The 14,837-nt window shown below is 43.0% G+C and overlaps 2 protein-coding genes across 2 annotated transcripts; both read right to left on the reverse strand.

Annotated features, from left to right (window-relative positions):
• Positions 1–6,073: 6,073 nt before the first annotated feature.
• On the reverse strand, positions 6,074–9,199 carry LOC129583012 (interferon-inducible GTPase 1-like). Its single transcript, XM_055474683.1, has 2 exons — positions 8,056–9,199; positions 6,074–6,904 (listed from the first exon to the last, which is right to left on the reverse strand). The coding sequence occupies exons 1-2, from the start codon at positions 8,912–8,914 to the stop codon at positions 6,453–6,455; spliced, it is 1,311 nt and encodes a 436-aa protein (XP_055330658.1). The 5' UTR covers positions 8,915–9,199; the 3' UTR covers positions 6,074–6,452.
• Positions 9,200–10,062: 863 nt separating this feature from the next.
• Positions 10,063–12,431, reverse strand: LOC129583001 (interferon-inducible GTPase 5-like). The gene is made up of 2 exons (XM_055474657.1): positions 11,367–12,431; positions 10,063–10,816 (listed from the first exon to the last, which is right to left on the reverse strand). The coding sequence occupies exons 1-2, from the start codon at positions 12,226–12,228 to the stop codon at positions 10,365–10,367; spliced, it is 1,314 nt and encodes a 437-aa protein (XP_055330632.1). The 5' UTR covers positions 12,229–12,431; the 3' UTR covers positions 10,063–10,364.
• Positions 12,432–14,837: the final 2,406 nt, after the last annotated feature.

Below are 14,837 nucleotides of genomic sequence, written 5' to 3' on the forward strand. Positions count from 1 at the left end.
GCGACAGTCGTAACAAGCCTAATGAGGTCTTAATAACTGAAAATCTGAACTGGCACTGCAGTAAAACTGTCATCCATTCAAACGCGATAATCGCCAAAAAAAGTCGTTAAAATGTGCAGGTACGAATCGACCATATAAGAAAAAGAAGATTTGTTTGAGTAAATATAGAGATATAGTATAATAAGTACTGGAGTCCAGCTGAGCGTTATACTGAAACCGTTGTCTGCCTAGTTCGTCAGTTCCAAAGTCACCGGAATGGTGTCATGATGAGGCCGGCGGGTCGGAAAGCTAACACTGCTCTGGAATGTGGTATGCTCCGACATGTTGTTAGACAAGCAGTTTGAGGGGCATGCAGTCACGCACCAGACTCCGAGGTTGACATCGCTTCATGATGGGATAATTTTTCCGATAAAACCCGTAAACCGGACACTCTTCTGTGCGCAGCCGGGCAGACCAGAGTGTCCCAAGCTTTTAGGACATGGCGAATCGGTGCTGGAGGCGGCTCGGCCACATCGCTAAGCGATGTGGCCCGGGCGATGTAGGTGACACCGGTTGTGCATAGGTGATCAGGAGACGGAACGAGAAAGCCGAAGCCATTAAATTTCTACTTAAATATTTCCACGACACCATCTTGCTGCTCTGCAGTTGAATTTTCGTGCCGCTATCAGCGGAACGAAATTAAGTCGGCACGGCTACGGCATTATGCACTTTACTCCGCCGTTATTTTATTTTATGATCCATTCAAGCCAAAGCATGAAGCGCCGTAACTTCCACCGTACTGTGAGACGAGGCCTCACTAGCGTTCACGCCCGTGGCGCTAGGCGCTACGCCTTTGGATTTCGTGTCTGTGTTGTGTCTCGCTTCTGATTGGCTTGTGTTTTGTTAGTGGGCGCGGCATAGCACGTGCCGCACACTGTTGAATTGGCTCTACGCTTTACGATCGAGCTGCGCCGATCAGTATTGATTTTCGGTTGTCGGAATTTTCAATATTATTAAAGTCAGCAATTAGCGGTGCGACGTCTAGTGTTTTCGCTTAGTTCGCAATCCAGATCGCATTGCTCACTCCACAGGATCTATCCCGTTTAGGTCTCTGTCCTTAGATCACAGCTGGATCTAGCATTAGAGTACTTTAAAAAATAGATTGGTTTAAACTTACAGCAAACGTGTAGATACACCTGTTTTTCAAACAAAGAACAGTTGCCACTAAAATGGCAATCACATTACTGCAGCTTCAAATTAACATCCAAAAGTAACACCAAAACAGTCAATGCTACCCTTAGAGCCATAAAACATCGTGAGCCGCGACGTAGGGGTAATACTAATGAATGTTACTGGTACTGGTAGTGTTACTGGTAGTGGTACATTATAATGGTACTGGTACTGGTACTGGTAGTAAAAATGGTACTGTTACTGGTAGTGGTCCTGGTTGTGTTAGTGGCATCACGTAATGGTACTGGTACTGTTATGGTAATGTGAAAAATAAAATTTTTTAGGATATGTTGTTAAATTTTGGAGAAAAACTTCATATACCATCGCTGCCGCATGACACGCGTTGACCTTTTACAAAATTACAATTTTAAGCAGTTTTTAATGTTTTGGTGCAGTTCTTATGTTTTAATGTGCCACTATTGTTACCTGACATGAACAGAATCAATAATGAACTGTAGGTCAGCTTCAGCGAAATGTAATTATCACGCAAAGGGGCAAATACAGTGTATCCGCAAAAGCATCCGGAAAATAAAAAATTGTTTGCCCGATGACAATATGACATTACAAATTATAAGCACTAGGAATTCATCGCAGTTCAGTTAAACCTAAATTGTTGGGATTTTTGGAGCTGCTCATTCACAGCCACCACAGCTGATTAGTTCGCCATTACATCGTATAACTATTTCAAGACATGGACGGGGACAGACTACCTGATGTTTTGTCTGAGGATGAAGACTGTTTCCAGGACTCCGAAGAGAATGGCTTGCTGGAAGATCTGGACGATACCGTTACAGATTCCGCGCATAATATTACAGTGACAACACAAAATTCATCCAATGCCGACAACAAGTACGTAAATAATGTAGCTGAAGTTTTTGTTTGTAATGATGGGTAATACTCTGTCGGCACTGTGTTAAACCGAACTAAATAAAATTAGTATCGCTGCCTAAGTACAAAAGCAGACGTGGCACCGAAATAAAGCATAATAAGCCGTTTGTGTCGTTTTTAAAGATCAGGAGGATCAGGAGGTGGTCATCCAGGAAGATGAAGTGACAGAAATCGATGGCTATTCGGTTGTGAAGGCAGGATTTGCTGAAGCCATCAGTACTGCGGAGGTCGCTTATTTTATTTTCAAAGCTAGCCAAAACGAGATTCCCGGGAGTGCACTCAGCCGAATTCCGTTTAAAATTCAGAAGAATGGGATTTTTTTGAATAATACGAATGCGTTGGAATATTCAAGCGATTTACTTTCCGACAACAACGGAAAGTGGTACAGGGTTGCGGTTCGAAAACCTAATCCAGGAGAATACGAACTGTGGCTACTTCAGGACTGTAATAAAAATACCGCGAAATGTTGTGGCTGCACACGAAAGTTCAAAAAGGCTGATGATATACCATTACCGCCAAATGATCTAGTGTTTGTAACAGTCGGTCGTCACCCATATCCATTGTCTGGAAGTGAGAAGGGAAAACCTGGAAATGTGTATGTTCACGCTGTTTCCAGCTGTCTCGAACAAGTGTCAAGACGCGTGGAAGTAGCGGAATTTTCTTCGGCGAAAAAATGCACTTCTGCGGCTACTAAGAACAAGCTGCAGCCGGCACACGAAGAGGCGCTGTGGAAGCAATGGAAATAGGAATGGGTCGTCGTATCCAATGTACGGAATTTTTGTTGTTATTATTGCATTTAATGCTACTGCATTTAAATAACTGTTATCAGGCCTGTAACCCCTGTTGTCTCTTGAACGCAAAAGCACTGCAGTCGCTTTCTAACTGACCTATGAGGTGCCGCTGCGAATAGAGTGGTTATTAATTTTTTTAACGCACCTCGCATTTGCTTAGGAAATTGTTATGGTCTTATAATACTTATCTATGGTCTGGCATTTTGATGAGATGACCACTTAAGAATTATTCAGCATTTTGATTAGATGACCACTGGGCGCACTTTTAGTGCAATTTTTCACATCAGGTTGAATATAATAACTCATGTGTGTTAGCTTTGTACTGATTACGTACATTCAATACACAGACAAAGTAGACTATCACTCATTAAACATCAATCGACAGCGGCGGCCTAATCACAGAGAAAATTTGGTCTGAATTCGCTCCCATCGGCGCCGCCCCATGATCGATGCCGCATTTCCTCGCTGTATTTCGATACTGATCCGTTGGCGAAGATATTCCGTGGCTCGTTTTTCGCCGGTTTCCTGACGTATTTTCTGTCCGAATTCCGTTATTGTTCGGACAGCTTCCGGTCCGGGCGGTACGAGCGTCTCAAAGCCCAGAGCACGGAATAGGTAGTCCTGGCCGATATCGCGATATTTCTCGATCTTGCTCTGCTCGGCCTGTGCTGCTGCTGCTCCCGCTCGTGCGGATGTCGCGACGATGCGCGATATGGCCGTTGTATTGACGCACGTTGCGTCCCATGCCAACATCCGTCCTCTCTTCCATGGTGTCAAGGTAACGCCGTCTGGGCGCTTGCTGTCTGTAGGGAAGATACCTTGTGGCTTAGCTCGCTTTCAAAGCCGGTAGATGCGAGGCTGCGCTTCACAATGGCGTTCAGGCGTTTATGCGTAGGGATTCGTCCGCGGTTTTTTTTGCAGCTTAAGCCGTGGTAGCCGCGGGCATCCGCCCACTCACCGCATACACAGCGGTATGGGATAATGATCGGTGCTCCAAGCCGTAAACCAACGGCGATTCGTACAGCTGAGTCTGTAAGGAGGTTGCCAAGGGAGGCAGCCGGAAGTGCACCCGACCATGCCCCGTTTTCTTTCGTGCTAACACCGTTCAATCTTGCCTGTTCGGAGATGTCGTTCCCAGCTGCCGTTCGTAATCGTTCAACGGTGTTTTGGACAATAGGATTGTCCCATAACTTCTGGACCGGTCGCGCGTCATGGTGTGGGAGGTCTTGTTGGGTTACTTCTTGCCATTCTGCAGCAGCATCACGATAGTAGATCTGTGGTTGGAACTCGATAATTTACGATGTTAATGGAACCACCGAATAAGCAGAGGCCAGAAAGGCCGGAAGGGCAAGCTTTTCGACGCTTCGAATTCCGAGACCGCCTTCTTTTATCGGAATAGATGCCTGCATCCATATGTCTTCAGTAATGCTGACATTGGTAATGCTAGTCAAGCTTTGGCAAATGATATCGTCAAATGGTTTTAACAGGGCTTTCTGTTGGTAGCATCGGCTGGCGCGCAGTTTATAGATCAGCTTTACTGTGCCCATGCTGCATCTTAACAAGTACAGAGCCTGGTGGGCCGGTATTAGATTTAGCCGCTCGGTCATTCGGGCGATTACCTCTGTAGCACCGATAAGTGCTCCTGCAACCGCATCATCATGGATTGGCGCACCGAGGTAATGGAGACCCTTCAGCTGGGGACAAAGCAGGTCTGGGTACGCATGAAGAAACGCGTCGTACACAGTTTGGCGTTCTTCCTCGGAGCCTCCGATAACCATGAGCTCGCATTTTGCTATATTAAGCGTTAGCCCGCGCACTCGTAGCGCCACCTGCAGTGAGCAGAGATCGTCAGAGACATCTTCAGGGTCTCCGCCGAGCGCATCATCGTCAAGAAAACACTCTTTCAGCTTCGACTTCAGGCGTTTGTGAGGTCCAATAGTTGCAAGGCAGTACAGTAGCGGGCCTAGAGGGTCTCCTTGCTGGATGCCCGCCTGTGAAGATACACTGTACTTGCCGTGTAACAGTATTGATGGTTCACCGTAGCACTGCCACACAAACGTGTAGTACTCCGGCATGAACTCTTCGGCAGATTTAAGTATGTAGTTTCGGTCAAGGGAATTGAAGGCGTTCATGACATCTAGTTTAAGGAAAACTTGTGGCTTGTCCAGAATTGCAGCATTTTCGATAAAACTGCGTGCGGCATGGACAGCGGCCTCCACACCCCCTTTCGTTGCGAAACCCAGCTGGATTGGGGGCAAAAACGAACCCAGTTGGAAAAATCCGACACAAAATCATGATCAAAAATTCGTTCGTCGAACCCTCGTCAAACCTTGGAATACTCATGCAGAGGCCATATCATAAAGTACTGAGAATATAATTAATGACTGAAATCAAGCGAAACTGTTAAAACCAATGCGAAGTCATGTCCTGAAGGCAGATGCCAGATGGATATTACGATTATTAGCGACTTCCACATGTATGTTTACTTCTACTGTAGTTGTGCCGTACTTCAATATTATTATTTCGATATACAACAGTACTCAAATGACCACTTATGCGTTTATACTTGTTAAATCACGACGTTACGTCGGATAAATGCCGGATAAAATTTGTAATTTTTATGACAGTGTGCAGCATCAGAGCGGAAGCAATCGAAGCACTCGTGTGATTGACGCCACTGCACTTTTTCTGCTGTTATACTTCTAGGTAAACCGGATATTGCCTTGAAGTAATATTTCGCTCGTTATTAATAACTCGTTTTTAAAGTTATTGTGTACCAGCCTTGCGGTTCAGCATCCGTTAAGGTGTCGTGTTGTGCCGACTGCCGGTAACACAATCGGCAATAACTACCATTACCAGTACCAGTACCATTACGTGATACCACTAACACAACCAGTACCATTACCAGTAACAGTACCATTTTTACTACCAGTACCAGTACCAGTACCACTATATTGTACCACTACCAGTAACACTACCACTACCACTACCATTACCAGTAACATTCATTAGTATTACCCCGCGACGTAGTACCCAAAATTTGCAGATGCTTTATGTGATTTATATATATGATATATATATGATTTATTGATCGAATACAAAGATATATATATGATGATTTATTGATTTATTTATTGATCGAATACATTATATATATGATTTATTTATTTATGAATTATATATATGATTTATTGATCGAATACAAAGACAAGCTTACATTTCACAAAAGAAACAAATCATCGTAATATTTGTATTAACACACAGCAGAAACATGCGGCCGGATAATTACAGAGGTAATTTGGTCCAAATGCGGCTAATTTGGTCCAAATTAGCCGATGTCGGTGCCGTTCCCAAGATGGATGCACATTGTCATGTTCAAAAGGCCATAAAAATAAAAATCATGTTCAAAGCAAAGTATTCATAATGTTATGAAAATAGATTAAATAACTAAAAAAATTGATTAGTTACTGCCATAACGTCATGCTGATTGAAAAAAATCCAGTAAATTATTATTTCATGTACTGATGTAAACTTAAGCCTCATATCACCTGTAAAGACCAAGTATTAATTTTTGAGTTTTTCACACTCTTTAGCCGTCTCGTCCAGCGCTTTACGCTGCACTGTGTTGACGCAAAAGTTAATGACGGCATTGGCAGCATTTTCCATTCGAGTCAAAATTTTAAGAAGCGCTTCCCGCGTACAGACATACGAACTCGGTAAACCCGCCAGTGAGCCGATGAGGGGCACCAACTTTATCGCCTCTCTAGCAATCGCAAAAGGTCTTTCTTTTTCTTGATATACCAAGTCCTTCATCAAGGAACCGGAAAGGTTGTCTTTGTCTAGTGCTGACCAGTCAGGCAGTTCAAGATGCACCACTACTTCTTTTTGCAATAACTGAACGTCAATTTCATGGACATCAGCTGTCTTTGTCAGCGACTCCAGATCCAGTCCCATCTGGTGCAGGTAGAATATGAACTGCGTGCGAATTAGTTGTAGGTCCATCAGGGAAGACAGTCCTGCAACATTTTGCTAGTATCGTGGTAAAAGTAACATGGACTGCCTAGTACCGATATTCAGGAAAGTGGGAAATCAATAAATTTAAGCAGACTCACTACAAAGCGGACGATTATTCACATCTATCATCTGCATTTTCGAATTTTACACATAATTTACATAGTTGAATGTAATCATTTTGTGATTACGACCTGACTTCACAATGGATTTTGCGACGTGGCAGTAATGCCGGCTTGTAAAGAAACTGAATTTTTATTGATGTTTACAATCGCGCCATAACAGTTAAGAGGTACAGTAGTTTCCCGTCAGATCAGCGTAAAGGTCGACAAATGTTTTAGTACGTAGTCAAAAATCTTAGTAGTCAAAAAAGGGGAGAAATTTGAACAAAACGTTTGATGATGGCAATGGGAGCTTTTGCTGAGCACAGAGGAGGTGTGCATTTGCAATGGTGAGGCCGGATGATGACATCAGTTCGTGTACAGTGAAACCTCATCGTACGTACACCCCGAAGAAACGTACACCCCTCTATTGCGTACGAGAAATGCTGTACCGAATTACGCCGTAGACTAAAGTACAGGGGGGAACCTCTACGTAACGTACACCTCAGCGTTGCGTACACGTACACTTATTCTCTGTACCGCATGAGCACTGAACTGTACGCAGTCACCTCGTGGATGCGTACACCGCTTTTTCGGAACTGGAGATTTTAAACTTTTGAATGGTAAAGTTGTGAAAATCCAAAGAAGCGAAAACTTTACTCAAAATTGCTAGATTTTTGTATCCTAAGTAATGTTTTAATAATCTTTTCTGTTAAAAGTGTGTGAGAGAATTGTTCTCGTCTGTTTACATACGCACAGACTGATGTAAATTCGTATGTAAACTAATGAAATCCGTGTATTTTTATGGTTCCATGCATTGCGCAGTGCGCAGAGTATTTCGTAGTGGGGCAGTGCCCCTAGGTCTGCAGTAACCCCCCAGGGGGGCTGGGGGTAGCTAATTTGAATTCCGTACACCCCTGAATTGCGTACGAAATTTTCCGTACGGAGGTGTACGTATTTCAGAGGTTTCACTGTAATGCAACTGATTCTTTTCATTACATTAAATTTGTCTGAGTGAGATAATGACGCACATTCACTTGCACATTTGCACTCACCGGGCAGAGGGTGCAATCCAAAAATACCCGAAGCCAAAGAAACCATCCACACTCGGCTTTTCAGGTATTCCGCCTTTTCTTGGATGACCTTCTTGCTTAACATACCCATGGGGTTCAAGGAGTATAGGAATGTCTCTCGTTTTAGCTCGGGCAGTGCACCCACGAGCCTTTGCTGCAGTTTGGCCATATCATACTTGCCGGGTACATGACTGTCAATAAGAAAGACATTCCCCGTTTCCCTTTCCTGCAATCCGAGCTTTGCAATTATGTCGCTTCTGACATGCTCCAGAATTTCGTCATCCGACTTCTCCTTTGATATTCGAGGATAAGAATTGCGCTGGTTTTGTACATCAATGCCGCTTTTTGTGCGAACAAAAAAGAACTTCTTGCCTCGTTTCTTAGCTTGCTCGCTTAACCAGAGGTCACTCTCTGAAAAGCGAGAGCAGGATAGTATGAAGTAGAAATCATAGCGGATGAAATTAATTTTTTCAAGATATGAGTCTCGTGGGAAGCTTGGTGTGCCCACTCCCGGCAAATCCCAGTACAACAACAGTTTGTTGTCGGGATGAGGGTATGATCGTATAGTGGCTGTGGTCTCCGTGATCCCAACAGCTGCGCTTCCTTCATCCTCTGCGGTTACATTACGGCTACAATTAATGTAGCTTGATTTTCCAGCGCCGCTCTGACCGATGATGGCAATATTTAGAGGAACAGTTTTCCATCGCTCATTGCGTTCATGCAGAAGTTTAGCGAAACCGGCTGTTCCTCCTTTTCGAAATATTTCCTCGACTTCTTTTTGTTCCTCATCGCCAAGGAATCCGATTGGCACTTGATGGTTATCATCCGTGATTCCCGCCATTGCCAAGGAATTAATCGATTATGGTTCGAAATTAAAGTTCTGCAGAACACTGGGTCACCCGTCTTGCGTGTGTTTGAACCTTGAAACAGCAGTTACGCTCCAGTAGACAGCATTCCAAATATTTGTAAGTGGTTGCTTAATGTTAATCAAGCAAACAAAAAAGTTTTATTTCTTCACTGTTTTAGTCGGCTTACTGCGCAACATAATTCATCGGTAGACTGAAGATGTTTGAGCTTTGTCTTCGAGCGCCTTTTGTCATGGCACTTTCACCAATCAGCAATTTTATTGCTTCGTTGTGAAGAAAATATCGGTCTCTTTCAGCTTTAAAGCGGCCAAGATAAAAATAATAATTAATCTAACCATTGTTTCCAGTAGATTAGAGGTAAAACAGCGAAGCCGACATTGCGTGACCTGTAAGCGGCTTCTTGGATCCGTGAAGACAGTTTTACAGTACTTTCATCTACCTAAGCGCTAGTGGCAACGACCTACAGAAATTACTATTATGGTCGGTATCTTATCAGGCTATGGATTTGATTTCTTAGGATTCGGAACTTCTGATCGACCATGTGTCCATTATTGCATACCCTGTTCTGGTCTGTTATGGCTCAAACTTTAAAGCAACCTAAAGCACCTGCACGACCTATTTAGTTCCACAATCATATTTTATAATAAAAATTAGAGAAACATAAAATTGAAAGCGTAAACGTCGCATAACAATAAAGATAAACAGGGTAATTCCTTGATTTTTGAATTCTCTTAGTTCTTCTTTTTGATTGTACTGATCGTTAAAGAAGACCATTATATTGTGCTTTCCATTGATTTGGTTCTTGAGTAAATAATGTAAACGTACAGCTATATAGTGACTCTAACAATAACGTCATGTTCTAGGGCCCTGCATTTTGAATTATGACCGAAGGCGAATAATCATTAATATTGTGGCCCAAACTCCATAGTTTTTAGGTATAATATGTTGCCTAAAATTTCTGTGACCGATGGGAGTCACCGTACTGTGTGAAGATAAACAAAATTTGGCTGCAGCAAGAATGGGCTATCTGGAAGCACCGTCTCATCGTTAAGAACAGTGCTGAGGTCCGAGAGTTAAAAATTATGAATTTTATGTCACCAGTCCGTTGCACAGGCATGACCTTTTAGGATGTTTTATTTTTATGATAGTTATGCAATCATTACACATTTTATTATAATAACTGCAACACTGTTAATAGGTGAATGAAGTATGAACTTTAGATACTGATAATAAGCTTAGGTTATTTTGGTTTCGCTACAAGCCGTTAACATGCAGCTTTATTTGACAACGACAAGAATAGTCGTACTAGTATATTTATGTTGCTTTTTTATACTGGAGTCATATACGATGTGATTGATGGACCGCAGTTTTATTTTAGCGATCATAGCTAAGAATGTGTTATGGCATTACGCTCTCTTAATTTCGTTATTTCTCTCCCGAAGCCGGCTTCTTATTTCTAAGTTCTTCACAATCTTTGCGCGTCTCCTCGAGCGCCTTCCGGTGGACCGTGCTAACACAAATGTCAATAACTTGGTTAGCGGCATTGTCCATTTTATCCAGAATGGTATACAAGGCTTGGCGCGTCAACAGATACGAAATCGGTGCAGCAATCAGTGATCCGATAATCGGGATAAATTTCAGTGCCTCTTCCACAATTTGCCCAGATGTTTGGTACGCCAGTTCTTTACAAAGAGAAAATATGAGATCTTTTGTTACCAGGCTCGGCAGGCAGGAAGCCACTGCTTTCTCCAACAGGTGGACATCTACTCCATGAGACGCGGCTGTTGCGGCCAGTGATGCTGGGTCCAGTCCCAGCTGGTGTTTGTAGAATGAACACTCGGTAAAAACCAGGGTTAAGTCAATTGCAGCTGATGCTCCTGTAACAATTATAAAAATACGAGTATGTTTCCTATGTCAAGTGTCTGATGATCAGGAGTACATGCGCAGTCTGAGCTCTGAAGTTCCTTTCAATTTCCCTGTGACACATATTACACGTCAATCATGCCTTTAATCTTGTAAGATGAACTGTTTAAGTAGGCGGTTCTACATAATATTATTACATTGCCGATAGACCCCATTGATAAGCTAGTAGTATGTAAACTTTCTTCACGATTTTAAAGTCCGCTGCCGTTAGGATGACTGCAACAGAGTTTGTAAGGTCTACATACTGTATAGTCCAATTAGTATAATAATTATTATGATTATACTAACTAGATTATGACCAGGGACGGTTAGCCCTCTTGGTTTGAGAATTACAGATTATAAAGGTCAACAGTTTTGTGGCTACCTGGGTGTGACCTATAATTAGTACCAAAAGCAGCACGTAATTCTGTCATTTAGTTATTTTAGTTATTTACGCCACCATAAACCCTCAACAACGTTACGCTTTGCAGTTAAACAGTATAAAAGGTGTTGCAGCAAACTCACCCGGTATAGGGATTAAACCAGTTATACCAGAAGTTAGAGCGATCATCCATATGCGATTTTTAAGGCTTTCCACCTTTTCTTGAAGGATTTTCTTGCTCAGCATACCCATGGGACTCAAAGAGTATAAGAACGCTTCTCGTTTTAATTCCGGCAGAGCACTCAGAAGTCTATCCTGCAGTTTCCAGAACTCGAATTTCTCCTTCTTGTAGCTGTCAATTAAAAAGACATAATCCCTCTGTGCTGGCTCCAAATTTAACTTGGCAATAATGTCGTTTCGGACTTGCTGAAGAATATCATCGTCCGACCTGTCCTTGGATCCTTTAGGATGCGATTTGCGCTGGTTTTTTACATCGATGCCGCTCTTGGTCCGCACGAAGAAAAATTTCTTGCCATGTTTCTTGATTTCTTCGCCTAACCACAGGTCATTATCTGAGAAGCGGGTGCTGGACAGTAGTAAATAGAAATCGTAGCGGGTGAAATTGATCTTTTCCAGATAGGTCCCTCGTGGAAAATTAGGGGTGCCCACGCCCGGCAGCTCCCAGTACAACAGCAGGTGATTGTCTGGATGTGCGTAGGATTTGATAGCCGATGTTGTCTCCGTGATCCCGACGGCTGCGCCTCCTTCGTCCTCCGCTGTAATGTTACGGCTGCAGTTAATGTAGCTAGACTTCCCCGCGCCACTTTGGCCGATAACGGCAATATTCAGTGGAACAGTCTTCCAGCGATCATTGCGGTCCTGTAATAACTTAGCGAAGCCGGCTGCTCCACCTGACCGGTACACTTCCTCGATTTCTTTTGCATCTTCCTCGGGAAGATGACCGAATGTCGCTTTTAAATTAGGATCCGTGGTACTGACCGCCATGATTAACACCCAATCGAGTTGTTAATGAAAGTTATAATCAGCCGGCAAATGAAGCAGCGAAGCGCAGCGTACTCTGTGATTTGTAAAAATACCAGCTGAACGCTTCACCGGAAATACTAATCACACGTTCCTATTGTGAACTAAAATTTATTGTATGCTTATCAGGCATTTAATTTATTACAAACATCGAAGAATGCTGCCGCAATTGACTTAAAATCTGCGTGGCCGACTAAAGCGAGCCGCACAAACGTGTGCTGTGATGTGCAGTCAGAGCAGATAAAGTAGCCGTACGAACACTGTGTACATTTTGTTAAACTTTCTTGTTTGCAGCTCGCAGTCGTTTATCTCGCCGCTTCCTGACTCAAGGTGACCTTTCCAACATGTCTGTCGTAAAACAATTTAATGATAAGTAAATACAGAGTATAAAAGTGCGCCTTTGTTCTCCTAAAGCAGTGATAGCAGATGCAAATACTGCAGCGCCAAAGTTGGAAGAAACAATGGCAAGGCCTGGATCGACTTCCGTGATGACGGCTTCTTTGATGCAGCGAATGTGCTTACTAATGATCAGATCCGTGTTAAGTTGTTAACGACGGTACCACATACAATCCAGTGTCGTATAACATCTCGACGAGACCGGGGATTATAATTAATTTCAAGCAGAGGCAGAGCGCAAGGAGCGCTCAGAAAGGTGGCCACTACACCGCAATTTATTGGCGGTAGTCACCCAAATAACAGCGACTGAAAAAGCTGATACACTGCTTGAAATTAAAATTTGGACAGTAAAATCTTTGCTCCCTCACGGGTTGATAGGTAACATACATTATTAAACGTAATGGTACTCGTATATTTTGAGAAGCATTCACAACATAAGATCTGAAGTAAAAGCGACTTCAAAGTAAAGCGTGAATTATTGTGCTGAAAAGACCAAGCTGCTAGTTCCGTAAAATATCCAAAAGATCCAGAAAAATAATTGCATATATAAATATAAATCACAAAGCTGGCCCTCTCTTTAGTAGCTGCTGTAACCGTTCGCTTGCCGGAGAACGGAACGTGGTGAACGCTCCCGGATATACCGGAAGCGTTCTGCTTTTTCTCTTAAAATGCGTAAAAACGCCGGTATAGAGTTTTGTGCTGCAAAACGACCGGCGTACTGGCCCGAACGAAAACGACACACGAAGGCATTCGCTTGATTTGAAGAATCAAATCATCGAAAAGCTACTTGTTCCATTGACCGGAGCGGTACACCGGCCGCTTCGTACGGTAACGTGGGAGCGAAAACCTGGCCCGCGCAATGCCCGAAAAATATTCTCCTGCACTCTACTTCACCTACTCGTAGAGACCGTCAAGTGGCCACCTATGTTATGTGAATGGGTGACATACGTTCAAGTGGCCAGGCCCTGATTAGTTTGCTCCAGAGCCAATTTTCTTTCGGTTGTTTAGTATAGCATGTTAAACACAGCTTTCTCTTATCAGAGTACATGAAAATTTTGGAATCGAATGAACCGTTTTTTGTTGTTAATGTTGTAAAAACCAGTGACGAAACTACGAAGCCACGCCACACGAGCCAATACACTACAGAAAATTTACTGCAGTGATGACCGCATATGTTCAATGGATTCACAAATTCACAAATCTGTTTTTGTCGCACGCATTTTTGCACACTTGAGGGAGTTTCAGCTGTACTGTAATTAAAACTGTATGAGGAACAAGCAAAGGCCTGTGAATAATGTTTTCGTTGCAACCGCACATGTGCGGTTGTCACTGCAGTATTTTCGGTTCTACCGATTTCAAAATTTTCAAGTACTTTAAAAATAGAAAGCTGTACCAAAAAAAGCAAAAGAAAATCGGTTCTGCAGCAAAATAATCAAGCCTGGCCACTTGAAGGTATGTCGTCCATTCACTTAACATAGGTGGCCACTTGAAGGTCTCTACGGGTAACCTATCTGCTCGCAAAAAAACATCGGCTCTTTCACGACCTTTATTTCCCGGAATATTGAAGGTCCTTGGTTTGGGGTGGCCAGACTTCGTGTTCCTCAAGCCGCGCAGTGCCGTGACAAAGTTGTGGCAAAGAACAAGTTGTGGTTGTTTTATGGAACATATACGTTAAAAAATATCCATTGTAGTGGTTAAAGTTGTATTTCCGCCGATTTTGCCCAACTAGCAAGCTGATCTGTTAAAGATGATGATCACAACTAGTCAACTACCATACGTGGGTCCACAAAACATTTCTGGTACAATCGGCGCAGCTCTCGCCAATGTGCCCAGCGATTACACCATTTTGACGAACCAACTGAGTTATTCTTTTCTGGAATGCTGCATGAATCAGAAGGTTCTATCAAGAAAACAACAACTGCGTGAGCTTTTCCACCCCGAACGGAAGCAGCGTAAGAGGATGACGCTACCGTCACTTCCGTCTCCGGATTGCCGTGCATATGTGCAAGATCAAGACTAAGACGATACAATCCGTTTCCTTACTAGTTGGTACACATCAGTGTTATGGGTCATTTGACTATGGCAAATTGAGAGATCTTGCACAGATAGCAATGATCTCCAAGTATCTAGTTCTAGATCTTTATTACCACGAACAGAAAAAATTGCATACACCAATG

Source organism: Paramacrobiotus metropolitanus, unplaced genomic scaffold, assembly GCF_019649055.1.
Source record: "Paramacrobiotus metropolitanus isolate TYO unplaced genomic scaffold, Prichtersi_v1.0 Parri_scaffold0000009, whole genome shotgun sequence".
Classification (NCBI taxonomy): Eukaryota; Metazoa; Tardigrada; class Eutardigrada; order Parachela; family Macrobiotidae; genus Paramacrobiotus; species Paramacrobiotus metropolitanus.

What these genes read in the sequence shown, in the direction of transcription:
- LOC129583012 (XM_055474683.1), bottom strand. Translation starts at nt 8,914, where the DNA reads ATGGCGGGAATCACGGATGATAACCATCAAGTGCCAATCGGATTCCTT. An exon ending in TGGATTGCACCCTCTGCCCG is followed by an intron (nt 6,905 to 8,055) that starts GTGAGTGCAAAT and finishes AAAATGTTGCAG; the next exon opens with GACTGTCTTCCCTGATGGAC.
- LOC129583001 (XM_055474657.1), bottom strand. Translation starts at nt 12,228, where the DNA reads ATGGCGGTCAGTACCACGGATCCTAATTTAAAAGCGACATTCGGTCAT. An exon ending in TGGTTTAATCCCTATACCGG is followed by an intron (nt 10,817 to 11,366) that starts GTGAGTTTGCTG and finishes TAATTGTTACAG; the next exon opens with GAGCATCAGCTGCAATTGAC.